Source organism: Leptinotarsa decemlineata, unplaced genomic scaffold (assembly GCF_025532065.1).
Source record: "Leptinotarsa decemlineata unplaced genomic scaffold, Ldec_3_MD MMD2_tig00026328_RagTag_RagTag, whole genome shotgun sequence".
In the NCBI taxonomy this organism is placed as follows: Eukaryota; Metazoa; Arthropoda; class Insecta; order Coleoptera; family Chrysomelidae; genus Leptinotarsa; species Leptinotarsa decemlineata.
Window position 1 is genome coordinate 32,680,524 of NW_027412688.1, and position 21,248 is coordinate 32,701,771.

A 21,248-nucleotide genomic window follows, 5' to 3' on the forward strand; every position below is an offset into this window, starting at 1 on the left:
ACATCTGGAATCGGATTAGCATTAGAAGTTTTATATAAGTACTAATTTCATCAGGAATTTGAAAAACGGTAAATAACATGATCTCAAAAAATATCTGAAACTCACTACTTTTTTTTTGTAAATATTGACAAAAATGTTCGACATCCACTTCCTGCAAATAATGAAATCTATTTACAAATCAATTTCTTACACAATGTACTGTTTATCTGGGGTAATTCTGTTGTTAGCACTTTTTATTTCATTTAGAAGTTCTGCACTAAACTGTGGTTGTATAACATAGAGACACTTCGTATCCTACAAATTATCTCAAAAAAGTCTAACGGCGTCATATCAGATAATCTAGCGGGTCATTCTAAGGAACCACGTCTGTCTATCTATCAGTTTGGCTAATTTACATATAGTGATTTTCAATTGATGTTTCATGTCAGCAAGATATTCTTTATAACAGACTGATTCCCGAAAAGCCAGATGACAATTATCCAAACCGTTGGATATGCAGACGTTGTCGTTCAGTATGGCCTGCTAGATCACTTGATATAACGTCCTTGAATTTTTCGGGGTTACACAACGTCAGTTCATTCCAAAACCCGTGGATAGAAAGCTTACGACGCATGACTTCGGGAATATTCCGTAATGTGAAAGCCTGGAATCAGGGCCGTCGCGAAAAGAAAAACCAAGGGGGGGAGGGATTCCAAATTTTCCCAACCCCACCAGCAAAATTTACCAACTTATGAAGAAATGAAAGCCGAGGGATTAGTTTCTACTATAATATATTAATTTTCTTACTTAGCAATCCAAAGATTGGATGAATGCGTATGTTCGTTAGGGTATGCACAAACAAAAATGAATTTTGGTGATTATAAAAATAATAATGGGAATTATTCTACTTTGGACCAAGTTCCTTGGTCTTTCACCATATCCACCATGTATAGGAATATTCAATACAAATGAAAGGAAACAACACTTAAATAATATTTCGCTTATCGTTTTCTACTATTATTTTTTCTATCTTCACGGCCCGAAAATTCCCAACTTTTTCAAGTCGAAAAAACAGCGAAAAGTTGGGAATTTTGTAAAATTGTCACTTCAAAATTTGTGGCCTGTTCAGGACTGTTTTCTTACTTGGGAGAAATTAAAATTTTTTGAAGATTTCAAACGACTCAGAATTCTCTTCAAGTTATGCATGTTGGGAAATCCCAACCTTCTCCTGGTTCTTTTCCTTTTCTCATTACCTCTCCTTTTTTTTTCTCTCATTTTTGTTTTTAAAATTTTTATTCTTTTTTTTTTTGCTATTATTTTTTTCTATCTTCATGGCCCAAAATTTCTCAGAATTCTCTTCAAGTTATGCATGTTGGGAAATCCCAACTTTCTCCTGGTTCTTTTCCTTTTCTTATTACCTCTCCTTTTTTTTCTCTCATTTTTGTTTTTTAAATTTTTATTCTTTTTTTTTTGTTATTATTTTTTTCTATCTTCATGGCCCAAAATTTCTCAGAATTCTCTTCAAGTTATGCATGTTGGGAAATCCCAACTTTCTCCTGGTTCTTTTCCTTTTCTTATTACCTCTCCTTTTTTTTCTCTCATTTTTGTTTTTTAAATTTTTATTCTTTTTTTTTGTTATTATTTTTTTCTATCTTCATGGCCCAAAATTTCTCAGAATTCTCTTCAAGTTATGCATGTTGGGAAATCCCAACCTTCTCCTGGTTCTTTCCCTTTTCTTATTACCTCTCCTTTTCTTTTCACTTATTTTTATTTTTTTTATTTTTATTTTTTTTTACTATTATTTTTTTCTATCTTTATGGCCCAAAATTTCCCTACTTTTTCCTAAGTCGAAAAAGCAAGGGAGGAGGCTCCCCCCCTTGGCGACGGCCCTGCCTGGAATACGTTTTGAATAATATTGATATTATGATAATTATTTTTGCTCTGCAGATTCTTGATTCAGTAATGGCTGCTCCTATTTCCAAGTACTGACTAATGTCAGAAAATTGAAATAGCTAGTAAAAGAGATATCATAAATATCCCATTCTATTTGAAAGAAAAAGTTGATAGCCACCTTTCGGCGACAAGTAACGCCGCATCATTGTTTTTGTCATTGAAAAGTATTAAAATCTTGCCTCTTTAAGTATCCTGTATAAGAATTTGTAGGTTACAAAATATAAAATTTTTCATTAGTTTTTTTGGTTGCATGAAGTCCAATAAATTGTGTGCGTGTTTTTTTTGCGTAATTGAGTTAGATTTAATTACATCCAAACAGACAAACTGTCAATTATTTGAATAATTCATTTATTTATTAGGAACGTGTCTTTATTAATATAAATGCTAATTTTTCTAATATGACGGAAATAGTTTACTATATTTTTGCTGTTCAATATGTATTGATGATATTTCAATTCCCTTCACGACAAAAAAAAGACAAACCACTCTACATGAAAGCTTCATCGACAAACCGAAGAAGCATCGACGAAACACCCATCCGCAAAATCTCCGACAACTCAATAAAATTAAATGTTTTGACTCGAGTGCATTGTACTCCGACAAAAAGCCCTGTAAAACCGTCGTTCAGAAATATAGGATTACATTTATTCCGACATAAAGACTTGAATATGGTCTATTATCCGAAAAATCCGAGCTCCCACATACACAAAGCCGAATATCTTGCGGTCAAAACATTTTTAAATCGATCTCGTTCGAGTCCAAGCCATTCCCGACCGTTTTGACATCGAGGATAAGGACTAAGGCGACTGGCACGGTTCATTAGGCACGCCGAATGAGGCTTACGCGTCTCAGGTTATACCTAACCTAACATTGTCAATGGAGATGTCGCACGAGATGACAGCTACTTAACATAGGTGTAGGTAAATGGTATAATGGGCATATGCGGAAGCTGTAGCTTGGATTATGCGGATCATTGTTCGGTTGTCAGTTCCGGGTGAAACGCGATAGTTTTACCATTGAAGATTTCGAAGGAACCTACAGTAAATTCCAGTGGCGGATTCTGTATGTTGTAAGTATCGTTATTTCTCAGTTTCTGAACGCTGCCTGTGTAGTTCCGTTCGAGAAATATTAATTTCGCCAGCAATATTCAGCCCCCTTCAGTTGAAGTTGAAACATTTTTGAATCTCGAGATGGGCAATTACTAATATAATTACAAATGCACTGATCTAGGGTATGTAAAGACACGTCTGAAGAAGCTATCGTATAACGAAACATGTGTTTCGTTTTTGTAAAAATGTTTTTGAAAATCTCACAATAAAGTTTTTCTTGAATACCTGATCTAACCTTCAATTTGATGATTAGAGCGATTTGGAACTCTCTGACCTGCCTTGTATATGCATCATTGCGTCTCCAAGTTATTATTCTTTCAAAATGATTCTCCCACAGGTAGAAATAATGCTGTTAGCCCTCTGTACTACTCTTCGTAGGGTAGGTAAGGTTATAGGTTAGGTTAGTATTTGATGATCAATTTTTCCCTAACTTATAACTAGGTTAGGTAAGTTAGGTTATAATTATGAGTTAGTTTTTGATATTGAGCTTTCAACTTCGTAATGTAGTTAGGTTAGTTATCAATTATGAAATTTTCAGAAATTATTAGTTTCATGTATGGCCACTGGCTCAGGGGGTATGGATCGGAATGTTTAAGTGTTCTCTAAGAAAATCATGAAAGCTAAAATTTCACAGTCTTAGAATACGAAAATTGATTGTCGTGTCGAACAAGGAATGAAAACTTTCTGAAAAAAGTTATTTTTTGCAGGTCTAGCACAATTCAAAAACACCTTTAGTTCCTCTGGACCCGGATCTTGTTTATCGGGTAAGTTGATTACTGTATTTATTATTTAGGAAGTTACATATATAGTTTTTTTTTTAAATAATGAGTTTATTCACCATAATGATAACAACAAAAATATTATAAAATAGAGGTGAACAAACAAAGGCATCACAAAAGAAACATTTTCGAAAAAAATGTTTCTTGTGCGTGATATCGCCTAGTATATCGTAAAATTAGTCAGGCCTAAAGTTGAAAGAATGTATTATATGAAATATACAGAGTTTTCATAACGTTTTCAAAAAAATAGAAAGCAGATTTGTTGTTTATTTTTGAAATGATTTCGTTTCTCCTCTGTGTTCTGGAGAAGCATACCTGCTGATATTCTGCAGCTGGTGGATCCTATCCTGGTGAAATGTGATATCTTCGTCCATTCCAACAACAATCAATGTCTAAGTTTTCTGTAGTTGTAACAACTCTTCTTGATCATGTGTCCTCCAGCTGATTGGTGAAGGCATGATAAGAGAGAACAAAATCGGTGATGATGAACCGTTGTGGAATGGAATAAGTTTCATTCGACTACGGACCACGAGCCCGAGGCAGTTTTTGAGAGCTCTCTACTGCGGACAAGATCACCATTCTTTTTATTCTATCAGAAACAGTTCTCCCAAAATCAGGTCTGAGGCATCTCAGTGTATTTCAAACCATATATGAAGGCTTGTAATCCATATTCTCCTCTGCTCCATATTCCTGCAATAATGTATGATGAATTTGCTTGTTTGAATCTCATTTCCATAACTTCCACAACTGATCATCACAAGTCGGGGGCTTCAGAATTTTTTCAAATCTATTCAATTTTGACTTCTCTTTGAGTCACTTATATTTTTATGTTATTTTCTTCTGGATAATTTGGTTCAACTAGTTTCGAGTAGCAAAAGATGAATAAGCAACTCGCACTTTTTTTTTGTTCTTCACCTTTCTTGTTCTTCTCTTTCTTCTCTCTCATTCCTGTATCTCTTCTTTTTATGTTTTTATGTAGTAGTTTTAGCAATATTTCTTGATCTCTTCTTTTTCTTTACTGTTCTTCCTGTTCTCCTTAGCTTCTCTTTTCGTGTTCTTCTTCATCCTGTCTCTTCATTTATTTCTTGTTCTTTTGAATATATTTAATAAGAAAATTCTTAACGGGCGATCTGTGTAACAAAAAATCTCTGTTTGAAATCTGTTTTTCCGTTAATCAGCTGTCGCACCCCTACAAACGACAACCCTCAGAAGGCGAAACTTGTGCGAGCTAAGGATTGAAGAGGTTTTACCTTACAACGTGTAATTCCTAACATGGGAAAGTTGGAAAGTCTACTTCGATTTGAACCTAGTAGCGATAGACAGCTGAAGTTTTCCTTGTACTGTTGTACATGTCGCTCTTATAAGAATCAAGCTGTTCCAGACTATCAAAGTCGTTGGTGATCTTTGGTTCTCCAATCATGAGGAAGGAAAATCTGACAACCTCGGGCATGCTTAGGGGTGGAACTCCATATATGTGAGCGATGATTTATCTTAGAATTTAATACTCGAACTTATACTTATATCACAGTACAATTATTTTAATTACTTCATTTGTTTATTGTCGCTTGCTAACACTAACATGTACACATACTGAACTGACTGAACTCCTAGCCAACCCTTAATATATACAGGGTGTTCCTGGACTTCCTCTTTTCCTCTCGGGAATGTATAGATGGGATCAAAATATTACCAGTACTTCATATAACTTTTTTTCCTAAAAGTCTTCGTAACCAAGTTACGGGCCCTCAAAGTTACAAAATGAAAAATGTTTTTCTTTGATAACTTTTCAAGTGAATATTCAAAATCATCAAAATTTTGGTAATTGACTAAACAAATGAATTCCGTCGATGAGCTTTCATGCAGGAGTCAGTTGTTTTGCTACAAGGTCAGGAACGGACTACCCCCAAAACTTTGAAATGACAGATATTTTTCAATATTTTTCAACAAAATAAGGTTACTTGGACAATTTTATGAATAAAAGTACTCGTGTGGAAAGTCGATCGGAGCAACGAGTCTTGATAAAAATGTAGTTCTACTCGACGACATCAAACCCGCTCGTCCACCATTATTTGAAATGAATAATTATCAAAGCAGAAATAATAATGATAACGTTAATTCAACAACATTTAAAACAGGAATAATACAAAGTATGCTAAAATGAAGTCGTAAACAAAAAGTACAGTACCTATATGGAAGTTTAAGTCACAATTGTGATAGCAGATATTTTTTCAAAAGAAATATCAAGTTCTGTAGATTCGTGGTGTTTTTAAACTAACAAGCTACTCTACTATGAAATATCGAATTCATTCCATATTTTGTATGCACATAATACGTGTGGAATAATCACGTTTCGTGTTGATCAGTTATCTGAATCTCATGAAACTCAACATTCGAATGTTTCAAATTCTTCTTCACAGCTAAACTGTTGAGGAGTTTCACTGATAATTATAATTTTATGGGAGAAATTCTTTAACACGAATCTAAATTTAGCTGAAAAAACGCACATCGGAAAAAATATTTACTATACTAATAAAAAGCAAACGAATGAACTACAAAAACGGCTGCACATGATCAGGTGAAAAATATCCAGGGAATAATATTTCTTTCACAGATGTTGACAAAAAAACCTTTTAGAAAGTTTTGATAAAAAATGAGAAACTGGAATGCGATTTTGTTTTGTTGAGTGGTGCGTTGTCATATGACTATCATTGTAATGTCAATATTCTATAGGATATTTTGAATTTTTTTGATATGGCCGAACAGTTTACATTCAATGAATATGCAGATATGCATGTATTTTATGGACGAGCATTTTGTGATGCTGCAGAAGCTCGACGTCTGTATTCCGAGCATTTTCCCAATCGAACGGTACCGTCAAGAGAAACATTCGAGCGTGTCGATCGCAGCTTGAGGGAGACAGGTATGTAATAATTGATAATTAATTTGAGCACGTTGTTTTATTTCGATATTATTGTAGGTACAGTTTTGCCAAAACGAGGTGGTGAGGGCGCTCCTAGGACTGTACGTACCGTTGTATTGGAGGAAAATATTTTGGAAGCCGTCGCTGATGATCCTTCAATGAGCATCAGAAATCTATCAGAACAGTTCCATACATCCAAGTCCACTATTCATAGAATAATTAGGGAACAACTGCTCCACCCATTTCACATCCAGAAGGTACATGCCATGACACCTCAAGATTTTCCAGCACGACTGGAATATGCCAATTGGTTCATGGATAGGCAAAGAGAGGATATAACTTTTATTAATCGAGTTTTATTCACTGATGAAGCAGGTTTCAGTAGAGATGGAGTTATCAACTCTCATAATCTCCATATATGGGCCGAAGAAAATCCCCATGGGATATTGCAAACCAAACACCAACGGAAATTCAACGTGAATGTTTGGGCTGGTATCATAGGAAACCATCTTATACGCTACACCTATTCACACAAGAGATGCATTGTTGAATAGAATAACATTACATTGTGAAGCCATACGAAACGACCCTGGAATGCTATTTCAAGTACAGAGAGGGTGTCTTCGCAGACTAAGAAAATGTATAGAGAGAGAAGGTGGTCATATCGAGCAGTTTCTGTAGCGGATTTTTCATTTCTGTTTGCTCTTGAGGCTCTTGAGTTTCGTTAGTTAAACGTGTTTGCATTATAAAAATTCGTTATGAACATTTTACCTATCATTTCCATTTTCCTTAAAAACTAATATTTTCGAATAATGGTAGACATCTCAGGATAAATGTTGTTGAATTAACGTTATCATTATTATTTCTGCTTTGATAATTATTCATTTCAAATAATTTTTATCAAGACTCGTTGCTCCGATCGACTTTTCACACGAGTACTTTTATTCATAAAATTGACCAAGTAACCTTAATTTGTTGAAAAATATTGAAAAATATCTGTCATTTCAAAGTTTTGGGGTGTGGACCATCGGGGGTAGTCCGTACCTGACTTTGTAGCAAAACAACTGGCTCCTGCATGAAAGCTCATCGAAGGAATTCATTTGTTTAGTCAATTACCAAAATTTGGATGATTTTGAATATTCACTTGAAAAGTTATCAAAGAAAAACATTTTTCATTTTGTAACTTGGAGGGCCCGTTACTTGGTAACGAAGGATTTTAGGAAAAAAAGTTATATGAAGTACTGGTGATATTTTGACCCCATCTATACATTCCCGAGAGGAAAAGAGGAAGTCCAGGGACACCCTGTATACCAATCGGATGCCTGCCGCTATTTTTTTCCTGGGATACGATAAGCATTCCGTTGATCCGTTGAAACGTGACCAATGCAACGGTTATAATAATGATGATATCGATGGTAATAGTGGTTCTTAACTATCGATCGTTCCAATTTATCGTTATTTTTTTTCCCACTCAACCGACTCTCAACGATGACAAATGATGCGACCGGCAAGCAAACCCAATAAAATCCGTATCTGAATAATTGATCGAATTAGGAAGCAGCAGAATGGGTAATCGAGCTGGAAACAGCCTTAATGTGTTTGCTACAAACGAACACTCTGTTCTTTCGGTTATGAATAATGCAACACTAAACGGATGATAATTTGATGAATAGATGTTTCGATGTAAAACAATCATCGTTAAAGTTACAGAACCGCGCTTACAAGCTAGTTAATGGTTTGTGAAATAAAGCGCACTCTGTTGGATGTTGGTCCTTTTCGAGGGAGTTCGTAGATATACGAGGGAGGTCCAAGAAGTACACAGCTTCACTTTTTCATTGTTGGCAAATATTTCTCCATCAAGCTGTTTTTCGAATTCAGTAGATGAAAGGAATGCGAAAGGAATAAAAATATAGTTACCATGAAGAAGCTGCAATTATTCTATCTATAAAATTTGGTTCAACAAAAACGTATCGCAAAGTAAAACTGCGTCAAGTTTATTTGAAAGTAGGCCAAAAACCATTGCAAAACCTCCAATCCTTCTATTGGGGTATAAAAATCCCCGAGGAAGGTACTGAGTTGTGAAACAGGTGTTGTGGTTTGATAAACTGTTCAGTGAAAATCTGCGTTTAATTAAAAATAAATAAAACCCTCCACTATAGTGACCCTCAAAATGTTGGTAGTTTTGGTTGCCATATAGTGAATAACGTAATGTGGTTTGATATACTCTTCAGAGAAAATCTCACAATAAAATGTTATATGAATACGCTATGAATTTTTATCGTCCAATTACATCACCTTTCTTCTCATTTTCAGGTGACTTGCTGATAATACTAAGCTTGTAAATTTTATTATTCTCTAGTTTCATTAATGTATCTGAGTCTTCGTTACTCTGTTCTAGAAAAAATATAAATTGTGATTGAGTGACAATTTTAAAAACAAAATTTTCATGAAAAAATTCAGGTAGGTATACAAATTCAATATTTAATTTTAACAATTGAAATAATACACTCAATTGAAAAAATCTAAATTTCAACTATACTCGCCAGAAGCAAACAGTAACCAAACTGAAAACAAATAAAGTGTAGGCAAATTTTATGTATGTTTGTGTTGTAATTTGTAGTCATATCACGGTTTATGATTATGATTCTGGAATATTCAATGCCTAACAGAATGAAAAATAACATCGAAAATATTCTTTATCTCACGAACAAAAGTTATAATTGAAAGTGAACAGAATATTTTTTTAAATCAAGTAATTTGACGTTCCTCATATTCAATACGAATTTGAAAAAGCAGACAAATATTCATTTAATTAATTAATTTATTGAAATGAATACAAATATCTTTTCTCATTGTCCATTATAATTGTCTAATATAAAATGATTTGAAATCTCTGAAACAACTAAAAGAGAAGAATTAAAAATAAATAGCTGTAAATAACAATCATATTAAGCAAGAAAACCTGAAAGGAAATAATAGCATAGACAATGGAAGTCCGAACTAGTGACATTTGAAACTGAATACACCAATATTCTTAGAAGACTGATATTCTGAAATTTTTGAAATAAACGTATCTGTTTTAAAATGTGTTTTCCGTTAATCAGCTGTCAGTTTGCAAAATTACATTTCAAATAAAAAGATTAATCAATTAAAACAAATTAATTTATTTGTGAAATTATAAGACAACGATAAAAATAAAAACAACAATAAAAATTAATTGGCGCTCCGGGGCGATGTATTGAATCTATTGGAGCCTCTGGAGACACGCTACATTTTATTTTATGAGAGAGAGTGCATTGGCAGATCAAGATCCTCACACGATGTGGTGCTGCAGGTTTTTCAGGGTTTTCCTGCTGCTGAAAAAGCAAATGCGCCACTGGAATCAATGAAGCCGCCCCGGAGCGCCAATTAATTTATTAAAAACAATACAAATATCTTATTATGGAATAAGTAAATAAAATATAAAATAAATGAAATGAAATAAATCCATTTCAAATGAATGAAAATACTAAATTCAAACAATCCTGTTTTTCTGTGAAAAAAGATGAATAAGTCAATGTAGTTCATGTATAGTCGAAGTAACCTGTATACAGAGAAATACAGATAAATAATGCCGCTGCCAACTAGTCCACGTGGACTGAAGAATTGGCGGTTCGTATTGGATAATTTTTACTAACCGAGTTTTATGATTGGCTGAAGAGTCATAAAATTGAATTTGAAGTCATGTTATGGTGACGAATAGAAATAGAAATCAGTTCAGGAACTGATCGCGATTTGAGTGTTGAAATTCGATATTGGTGCAGTTATAATTACTTGAAATTTTTGTTATCTGTTTGAAATGTGGCTTCCTTGGACAAGTACTAATAGTAATAACGAGTGTGATAACAACGCAGACTTTTTCCTGTGTAGTGATTCCAATAGCGATAGTGAACAATGCGACAAAGAGAACCAGTAAATAAGATTCGGATGCATTTGAATATTGAATCACAGGGAGTATGTTTCAATGTATGTATGAATCTACATCTCAAGTTTCGTTTCGAGGGAAACAAACTATTACAAGCAACATCATATTTGACCAAAATTCCTTTCTCAACTGTACGTAAAATAGTCAAAAACAAATCTTATGAATGCAAGACGCGATGTGATACAGGATTGCCAAAACCTTCATATGTACATATAATAAAATCATTGAAAAAAACAATATAGCACCGTTACAAAGCAATGAGATTGCTTCAATTGAAATCATAAGGAAGAAATTGAATACTTCCGGCCATAACGTGAGCTGCTGTGACAAAACTCTTCAAAACTGGATAAAGAAACTAGGATTTCGATTTAAAATAATAAACAAACGTCAAGCAGGTACGGAAAGCAGAAGAATAGTAAAATGGCGTAACAAATACTTAGAACAAATAGCTAAATATAGACAACAACAATGGCAAATTTTCTATTTGGACGAAACTTGGTATGACACTCACGACACAGTTACGAAAGGGTGGACTAAGGATTCATGAATGTGTACGCCTTACATGCCTACAAAAAAGGCTCGCGACTAATTATTGTATATTGCGGAGGAAGTGAAGGATGAGTTCCAAATTCTTTGAAATTATGTGGAAAAAATCTTGGGGACTGCAATGTTGACTATCATAAGAACATGGAAGCTAATATTTTTGAGGAATGGTTTGAAAACACATTGATTCCAAATTTGGATACGAATACTGTAATAGTTCTTTGGATATGAATACTGTAATAGTTCTTGACAATGCTTCCTATCATTCGCGACAGCTCATCAAAGTACCGAATAAAAATTCGAGGAAAGATGAAATAGGACAAAGTTTTTCAATGGAATACAATTTGTATTTTGAAGATAACTATACCAGAAACCAACTACTCGAAGTTTAAAAGACAAAAACATTTAAAAATGTGTATGCCCTTGACAGTATTATTGCTGAAAAGTATAAACACACCATACTGAGACTTCCACCCTATTTTTGTATGTTCAATCCATCGAGTTGATTTTGGGAAAAATTGAAACAAAGCATCAGGCGTAAAATAATTTTCCAAAATTTGATAAGAAAGTAATAGAGCTAGTTAAAGACGAATTATCTAATATTACCGAAAAAGACTGACAGAAAAGGTTGAAAAAAATAATTTTAGTTGAAAAAGACTATTTGGAGATTGGACACTTCCATATTAATGGTGGAAATGAATTCATTATTGATTTAAATGACGACAGTGATAGTGAAACAGAGAATATGGAAGATGAATTATCGGAAGTTTTCGAAGAAAATTAGTGAAGTGTATGTATATATATATATATATATATATATATATATATATATATATATATATATATATATATATATATATATATATATATATATACAGTGTGACCCATTTTTAATGGAAACCTAATCGATCAAATTTCATGCAATTCTTTAATTCTCAAGGTTATGCTGTCACGAGTAATGCTTTCGTATATAATAATTTAAAATAAAATTCAACTTACGGTCTCGGGATTTTATGAAATTTGAGATGGATTTGCATACGTTTCAAAAGATTGAACTTGGTGCACCCAAGTACTTCCCCGGACGGTTGCCGAAAAATAGTTTTCCATCAAAATGAGAATCAAGCATTCGGAGAACAACATTACCTCTCCGATCCTGCTTTATCCAGGAGTTTTTAATAGACCCGTGACAATGCCATTTAGAACGACTAACTGAAGTTAAAACATTTTAACAAACGTATAAAGCCCTTCAGAAATTGGGGATGTTCGAGAGAGAGTTGCGTCAGACTTAATTGGAAACCAAAGTGACAATTAGAGTGTCTCTCTCCAATAACTTGATAATATTATAATTGGAGGCAGCCTCCGGGATTGTACCTCACTCCACCCCCTCCCCGGTCCTTTGTCATTCGTTCGGGAAGATGACTGAACCCGAAAAAGTTTTTTCAGAACGGATGAAAGAGTCGGTCGAAGCTTTCATTTTTTCGATGATAATTACCGCGTTTGCACTGTTCAGATATGCTTGTTGGATATGCCAAATCGAGCGAAAGTATATAATGATATAAAAATTGGATATTACGGTCGATTACGCGGTTTGGGTTATTTCTTTGTGGAGACGAAAAAAATTGATGAAGCATGATATTTTTACACAAAAGGGGAATCACGTTTGATGAATAGAATTTGAATCCTCCGGACAGAAATGGATCTGTTGAAAACACGTTTAACTCACCACAGCAGAAATTACTGTCTCTCGATGAACGTTTCGCTTACCAAGTTTTTATCGTCAGGACATGACCTAATCTTCATCTGTTTTTTACCAATAAATACGCACAGGACTTTTGTGACCGATTTCTAAACTTTCGAATGCATTCAAAAACTTCATGTCATGAGTCTAAAGATTGAAATTAATTTTCATCTTTGTCAAAGTAGCCCCTCTTAGATAAAATACACTTGTGCCCGCGTTCTTTCATATCCTGGAGGCAGTTCTGATATGCACTTTTTGATATGCCTTTGAGGTCTTTCTGGGGTTCGGTTTTCAACTCCTCATTCATCACAAAACGCCAGCCTTTGAAGGGTCTCTTCAATCTTGGGAACAGAAAAAAGTCTCCGGGTGCCAAATCTTGTGAATACGGTGGTCGAGTCATGATAACGGTGTTGTTTTTTGCCCAAAAAATTACTAAGCGGTGCATAAATTTAAGATAATACTCCATATTGACCTTATGATTATGTGGCAAGAACTCCTGATGCACTACAACACGGTAAAATAAGAAAACAGTGAGCAAAACCTTGGCATTTGATTGAACTTGGCGTGTTTTTTTTGGTCTTGGTTGGATTGGACTTTGGTTTTGATGTCATATCCATATACCTATCATACGTCACCGGTTATGACCCTCTTGAGCAAATCTGGATCGCCGTTGATGTTATTCAACAATTCCTGGGCGATGTTCATCTGACGGTTCATACAACATTCAGCAATTTTGGGAGGAACTTCGCTGCCACCCTCTTCATGCTCAAAATTCATCAAAAAATTGTATGGCATATGCCAACCGATATGCCAACCTCAAAAACTTCTTTAATAGTGATTCGACGGTTCTCCATAACAATGTTCTCCACTTTCTCAACATTTTCATCGGTTGTTGATCTGCTGGGGCGTTCAGGACGAGCGTCATCATTCACATCTTCTCGATCTTCTGTGAGAAGCTTGTAACACTTGTAAAAATTTTTCTGACTCAGAGTACAATCAACGTATGCCACTGTCAACTCATTTCTATTTATTACACAAAGTTTGATGCAAATTCTTCAGTAAATTTTTATTGATAGCAAAAAATCGTCGGACACACAAAATACTTCTAACATTTGTGCCTCTCACCAACAAACTAAATATGCTAAACAACCAAAACTGTAAATATATGTTCGAGACGATTGTACCTACATAAATAAATTTAAAAAATCACTAATTGTATATACGTATCCCGCGAAGATATAAATTTCCATATAAAATCTCGAAATATTTATCTCTCCCAACTACCTACTTAGTAGGTTCTGGTGAATTTTTGCCGGAAACAACTACTTCCCCAGCTAATACCACGCTGGGTATTGAGGTATCTTGCATAAATGTATGGAGGATATAAGTCAATCATCAGCGTAGTATTAGCTGGGGAAGTAGTTGTTTTCCGGTAGGCATTTACCAGAACATAGCGTCTAGGCAGTTGGGAGATATGATTACTTCGAGATTTCATATCGAAATATTCATTTTCTTATCGTTGTCATGTATTTCAAAAATCTTAAGCATTCCTCACTCATTTTTATGTCACATTGAGCAACACTAGGCTTTGTGGTCTATGAAACCGATTATGGTGTGTTTCCACTTGATTTCGTGAAAAGCAAATGATTCAGAAAAAAATCTGAAGAAATGAACTTTAAAAGTTCAAGCCAGTCTCGGATATACCTACACAGTAGGTTGAATGGACTGATGCCTATCAGAAAACAACTACTCTCCTGGCTAATACCACGAAGGGCGTTGGATTATACCCGACTGGTGTCAGTGCAGGAATATTTCCTGCATATGCAATTGGCCGTACAACTGAAAGAGTCGACCTTCAATTTTGGAACGGACACACTTGCAGACCGGTTTCGGGCTCATTAGCCACTCGTCAGTGCAAGATAGTGGCCATCATCGACCTATTCCATAATTGAAAATCGAAATTCTTCCAGAGTTTTTCCTTCCTCTTCTTAAGTTGGAGCGAACAACAAAATGTCACTCCATCTAGTTGACGAGGTACTAACCAACTGCATATCCGAAATTTGCCCGAAATTTCTTCCGAAAGGAAGAAAACCTTTCTTATCAGTCACTAATAAGACTAATAAAAAAGATTCGGAAAAAGTTAGGTTATTTGGAAAAACGGTTCTTACAAAAGTTATAGTTTTTCATCTTTTTTCAATTCAAGGTCCAGTTTAAGTGGAAATACAGTTGAATCCCGTTTATCCGAGTCGCGTTCAACCGAGCTCCGAATTAACCGATCTTGTTGTCCAGTCATTTTAGGTCGATTTGGGCCTGTATTTCGGAAAGTTGACATACCCAGCTGTAAATTTGTATAAACATTGTATTTTGGCATCATAAAAGTATTCTCAAAATTCACATATGATTCGACGGCCGCAACTTAAAAAATTGAGGGTCAAAAGTCAAAAAAACCGACTTTTTGCACTTTTTTGCCAATATTGTAGAGAATTAAATTCTCTACAACTTTTGTTTCAAAAATTTTTTCATACGTTGAATCTTTTTTGAGATAGAGGGCAGCGCGAGCGCAGATTAAATATTATTTGAAATCAACTGATTGTCTAGATCGAAATCAGCTCATTTTAGGTTTATGAATTATCACTTGATAAATAATTATAAATAATTTTCATTTTTTATTAACAAATACATTATATTTAAATATTTTTTTGATTAATGAACCGATCTATGAATTCAATAATGCAATTTATTCCACGGTAATTGCATTTTAAGTAGAAAATAATTTAGTAAATTTTGTTTAAAATTTTGTTTCTTCACGCTTCAAGCGGCTGTGATATGACTTCTGCGCTCTTTAAAAAAGGGAAAAAAACGTTTTTAAGAACATTCGAGAAACTATCTAATTTGGATGAACTTGCCGCAGCATTTGAAGAAGAAAACTGCCCGGTTCAAAGATTATTTGATAGTGGATTGCAAACTTTATTGGCTGTTTATAATGCTCCAAAGTCTGTAGATACTATCGATCATATTCGTTATGCACAATATGTCAAGCTAACAAAGCTCAATAAACCTGTGCAGTTATCAAATATCCCACCAACAAGTGAAGCAGCCCACCAACATTTTATTCGTGTTCATTACCAAGTTCAAACTTGGTTAGGACATGATTTGGAACCCCAGTAATGGGGTTGTACAATGCGTAACGGAATGCTAGAACCTTCATGACCATTTTACCACCTGATCCAGATGAGTTACTCAGTACTATATTCTGTAACTGCAAAAGTGGTTCTGGTTCAAGATGTGGATGCAGGAAAGCGGGGTTGCAATACTTTTTAGCTTGTGGCCAGTGTAATGGTAAGCTTGTCTAAATGCTGTACCGTATGAGATCGATGTTAACGAAGATAGGTCCTTTGATACAGAAATTATGGAAGAATTGGAAACGAATCTGGGTGAAGATGACAATGAAGATGATAACGCCCTTGAATTCTTACAGCTGCGAGAAGACGACGACGATGAAGAAGAAAATTGATATCAAAAGTCATTATTCTTTCAATTATTTTATCTGTTTTTTTTTTCAATTTTGACATTCACAAATGTATCAAATGAGATTTTTTAATAAAAATATTATTTACAATTTTCTTTCTTTTCCATTAATTTTTATTCATTAAAGAATAATTATCATAGATTAGATTTAAATTATAATGTAATAAATATTTTTTCCTCTACAAATTTATACTACACGGGCAGGTAAGTAATATTAAATAAATTGATACTTGATTGAAAATAAATAATGAATGAAAAAAATATTTGAATATAATGTATTTGTTAATAAAAAATGAAAACTATTTATAATTATTTATTGAATAATAATTTATAAACCTTGTATGAGCTGATTTCGATCGGGACAACCAGTTGATTTCAAATATTTAATCTGCGCCCGCGCTGCCCTCTATCTCAAAAACGATTGAACGCAAGGAAAAATGTTTGAAACAAAAGTTGTAGAGAATTTAATATTCTACAATATTGATGATAAATACAATTAGCATAAAACCTATTGGAAACGAGATATTGGCAAAAAACGTGCAAAATGTCGGTTTTTTTGACTTTTGGCCCCCCAATTTTTTGAAGTTGCGGCCGTCGAATCATATGTGAATCTTGAGAATTCTTTTATGATGCCAAAATACAAAGTTTATACAAATTTACAGCTGGGTATGTCCACTTTCCTAGGCAAATGACTGGACTATTGTAGGGTATTCCAATTTAAAATCGATGGGGAATCCCCGAATAGTATTAGGAAACCCCTAAAACTGCCTTTTAGGTTTCTGCAGTTAGTTAGCGTGTGAATGTGTGTGGTGTGCTCAAAGTTTGTTTTTGTGTTCTTACGAAGTTTATTAAGCAGAAATATACTAAATTATTTTATGTATTTAGTTATAGCGTCACAATAATCTTCTGGTAGAGGCATTCATGTATGTATTATGAATTTGACCTACATGTTTTTTTTTAAATTTTAGAGTCATTTAGTTGTATTCTACTGATGGGCAAAACAAGCGAAAAAGAATTGTCTATCATTCCAATTCAATAAAATTTAAAGCTATTAAAAGAGTAGAAGCAGGTGAAACACTTAAAGTTGTTGCACGAGATTATGGAGTAGGTGAGTTAACAGTTGAAGATTGGAAAAGAAATCGCACTAAAATTAAAGAGTGGTGTATGAAACAAGCCTCTTCGTGTTCTGGAAGAAAGTCAATGAAAACTGGCGAACTTGAAAAAGTTAACGAAGCATTATTCATTTGGTTTAACCAACAAAAGGTGTGCCTTTGTCAGGTCCAATTTTACAACAGAAAGCAATATTGTTTAGTAGGCAATACCCAGAAGCAGACCAGTTTCCAGCTAGTTCTGGTTGGCTTGACCTCTGAAAAAAACGGTATGGTGTACGACAACTAACTGTATGTGGAGATAAACTTTCCGCTGATATATCATCAATTGATAAATTTAAGCAAAACTTTAAAAAGCAAATCCAAGATAGTGGGAACTCCATATGATCAAATTTAAAACTGCTATGAAAGTGGTCTGAATTATTAAATGCTTCCTTCAAAAACCTTGGCTTCTCAACAGGAAAGATCAGCTCTTGGGCATAAGAGGAGTAAGGAAAGATTAACCTTAATGGCATGTTCCAATGCATCTGGTAAGCACAAACTCCCCCTGATGAAGTGGTAGATGAAGAGCCTGTCACTAAGATATCCCATCAAGAAGATTTTGCTGCTTTAGAAAAGGCTTTAATTTATATTGAGCAGCAACCAGAGGCAACACCTGCTGATCTACTCCTTCTTAATAGATGGCGGAATATTGCAGCTAGAAAAAGACGATGCAATATGAAACAGAAGCGAATAGATAGTTATTTCACCGTTTTGTAATGTACTTAACTACATCCTATATATATATCTTTGTTATTAAAATATTTTAAGAACATAAATAATGTTTTACTGGATGAACAATAAATAAATCCGGATTATCCGAGTTTTCATTTATCCGAGATGGATTCCCCCTCCCATTACCTTGGATAACCGGGGTTCTACATGAAAAATCATTATTCACCCCATTTCATTCCCCGTACCTTGGACCAACTTTGTATAATTAATTTTTCTTGTTAAATGCTTAACATTTTCTACTTATTTTTATGGTGTTATTAATTTTTTCGCTCTCTTGTGTTTCAAACAGGCTTCTGCACTTGTCTACTTCCCTCGCACCTAGTTCTTCTCTTCCACAATTCCCGGATCATTATCCCGGTGGTGGGCGCCTAACGAAACAAAAGCGAAACTGTTATTGGCCACTCGGGCGGCCGTAAAGCAAACGACGGTAGCCAAGATTAGCAATAAGAATTTCTATATCGATCGCGCGTGCGCACAACGCACCGACACACGCACACATACAAGCTCTCCTGGTTCTAAAACAACGCTATGTAAATTACCACCCAATTCCGGGAAAGGCTCGTTCACAAAGCGCTCCCCTTCGTCCCCACGACCCCCTTTCGCTTCGCGAAGCCGGAGGAGAATATCCGGATGCTATGAACGGGGGCGATGTGTTTGCTTGCCATTTAATTTTAGAGCTTGCAAATATGTTAATTGTGTATCAACGTAGCGGAGTGCGTTCGAAAATTCATGTTACGTCCGGAATGCCATACAGTGTTTGTATAATTGTCAAGGAGGTTTCCATATAGACGGCAACACCATCCAAAGGCAGTGATGTTACTTCTCGAAAGAAATGTGTTACAGATTATACCAAAAAAAGTAACGTTTAACACAAGTTGTATCTTTTGAATGTGTCTCACGCAATGAGAAGCATTTCTCGCTGAGACGTTGGCAACACTAGCTGATTTACCTTCAAATTGATAGTTGACGTATCAAAACGGACAGGTGACGTTTTGATTTTAACGAACAAATGGATGGTTTCGCAATGGAAAGCACATTGAGTCCGGCGATGGCAAACTTTTCCATGGAAAATTTCAAACAACGGGCCTTAGAGCAAGCGGCCGTAAAACCATATTGTTGGCTGCGTTAACTTATTGACAAGTTCATGGTATGGCAAAATGGTGAAGAAATACTAAACAAGTTTCTCTTATATCTAAACTTTTCCGACTCAAAACTCCAATTCACAATGGAACAAGAAAACCAAAGGACTCTCGCCTTGCTGGATAATCTTGTGAACAGACGTGGAGACGGTACATTGGGCCACAGAGTGTACAGAAAACCAACATACCCAAACAAGTACCTGAACGAAAACTCTAACGACCGGCCACAACAAAAGACCGGCCTCAACGTTGGTTGAGGAAGCACGACGTATTCGTGAACCTCAAGAGTCTTCCTGAGGAACTCAATCACCTGAAAAATGCCTTCAAACGGGAATGGGTATAGCTAAGAAGAATTCAAGCGGGCCATACGACCCAAGAGAGAAAATGACAAAATAACCCCAGTTACGTTGGTCAAGGGAAAAGCGTTCCTTCTCTGTGGTAAAAATGTTATAGACCGGATTGGGATAATCTCAGACAAACACGACGTGGAACCAATATTTAGTCCAACAACATCCGGGGTATAGTGGATTCCTTGTAGCTGCGGGTTGATCTACATTGGAACCACTGGTTGCCTGCAGCAAACGTTGCGCAGTAAGAGCTTCTCATCACAGGCTCAGCCTCAATTGATCCATTCCTACTTCGAGGTTTACACCAGCCGTGTGCAATCGTACCATGGCCATTAACGCAACCTCCTTAACGTACAGGTGCAGAGGGGTCAGACCCGTAATTAAGTCCATTGCCGCGGTTGGTGTTGTTCACATGGCTCCTGTGATGTTTAAATAAGCCATTCGCTGTATTTGATATAATTTTTTGATGACCGTTGCTTGTAGAACTTTCGGTTCCCATGCAATGGCTCCGTACGTTAGCATAGGTCTTATTATTGCAGTGAAGATCCAGGTGACCACACGGGGTGAATGACCCCATGCGCGTCCCACTGTCTTCCGACATTGCTAACAAGCCACATATGCTTTTTTTGCTCTACTTTGTAGGTGAGAGTTCCATGTTAGCTTTCTGTCGAGGATAGTACCAAGCTATTTCACTCCTTCAGAGAAGTTCATTTTCCTTTTGAAGATTTCGGGAGGTTTCAAGCCCGTTAAACTTCTTTTCCTGGTGAAAAGGACCATCTCAGTCTTCTTAGGATTGATCGACAGTGAGTGTTCAAACCATTAATTTGAGCCCTTCCTGCGCACAGTGTGTTCATAAATTTGCCGTTCTGCAAGATAACTACGCATCTGCATATGCAATTGTGTAGAATCCATTATTGTTGAGGTGATTAATCAGGGTATCCAGAACTATGTTTCAAAGAGGGGGGATATATTGATACCTATTGCTCTACTAGAGAGCATCTTGAATATCCATTCTGCTACTACCAGGGGTACATTCCTGGAGTGTAGTTGCTGGATAATTGTTGGAAAGGTTGTTTTATCAAATGCTTCCTCGATATCTATGAATATACCCAGGGTGGATTCTTTGTTGTCCAATGAGCTCTCGATTCTGCCAGCCACATGGTGAAGGGCCGAATCAGTTCACTAATGTTCTCTATATAAGCACAGAATACTTTACAGAAGAGATCCTCAGTATGGAACAGGAACCATTAACTTCTTGACAGCTTAATTGTCAGCTTTAAAATTTCGTAAACGTATTTATGAACATATATCAATGTGAAGGTCCATTAACCATATTCGATAAAGCTGGTTTTCATAATTCATAGTT

At 35.4% G+C, this 21,248-nt stretch overlaps 1 protein-coding gene across 1 annotated transcript in view; it reads left to right on the top strand.

Moving 5' to 3' along the window:
* Positions 1-21,248, top strand: part of LOC111506731 (uncharacterized) — a 220,588-nt gene that overhangs the window by 40,944 nt on the left and 158,396 nt on the right. The window contains exon 2 of the mRNA XM_074182009.1: positions 3,749-3,805. Coding sequence (XP_074038110.1) covers positions 3,749-3,805 — 57 coding nt within the window. The remainder of the gene's footprint in view (positions 1-3,748; positions 3,806-21,248) is intronic.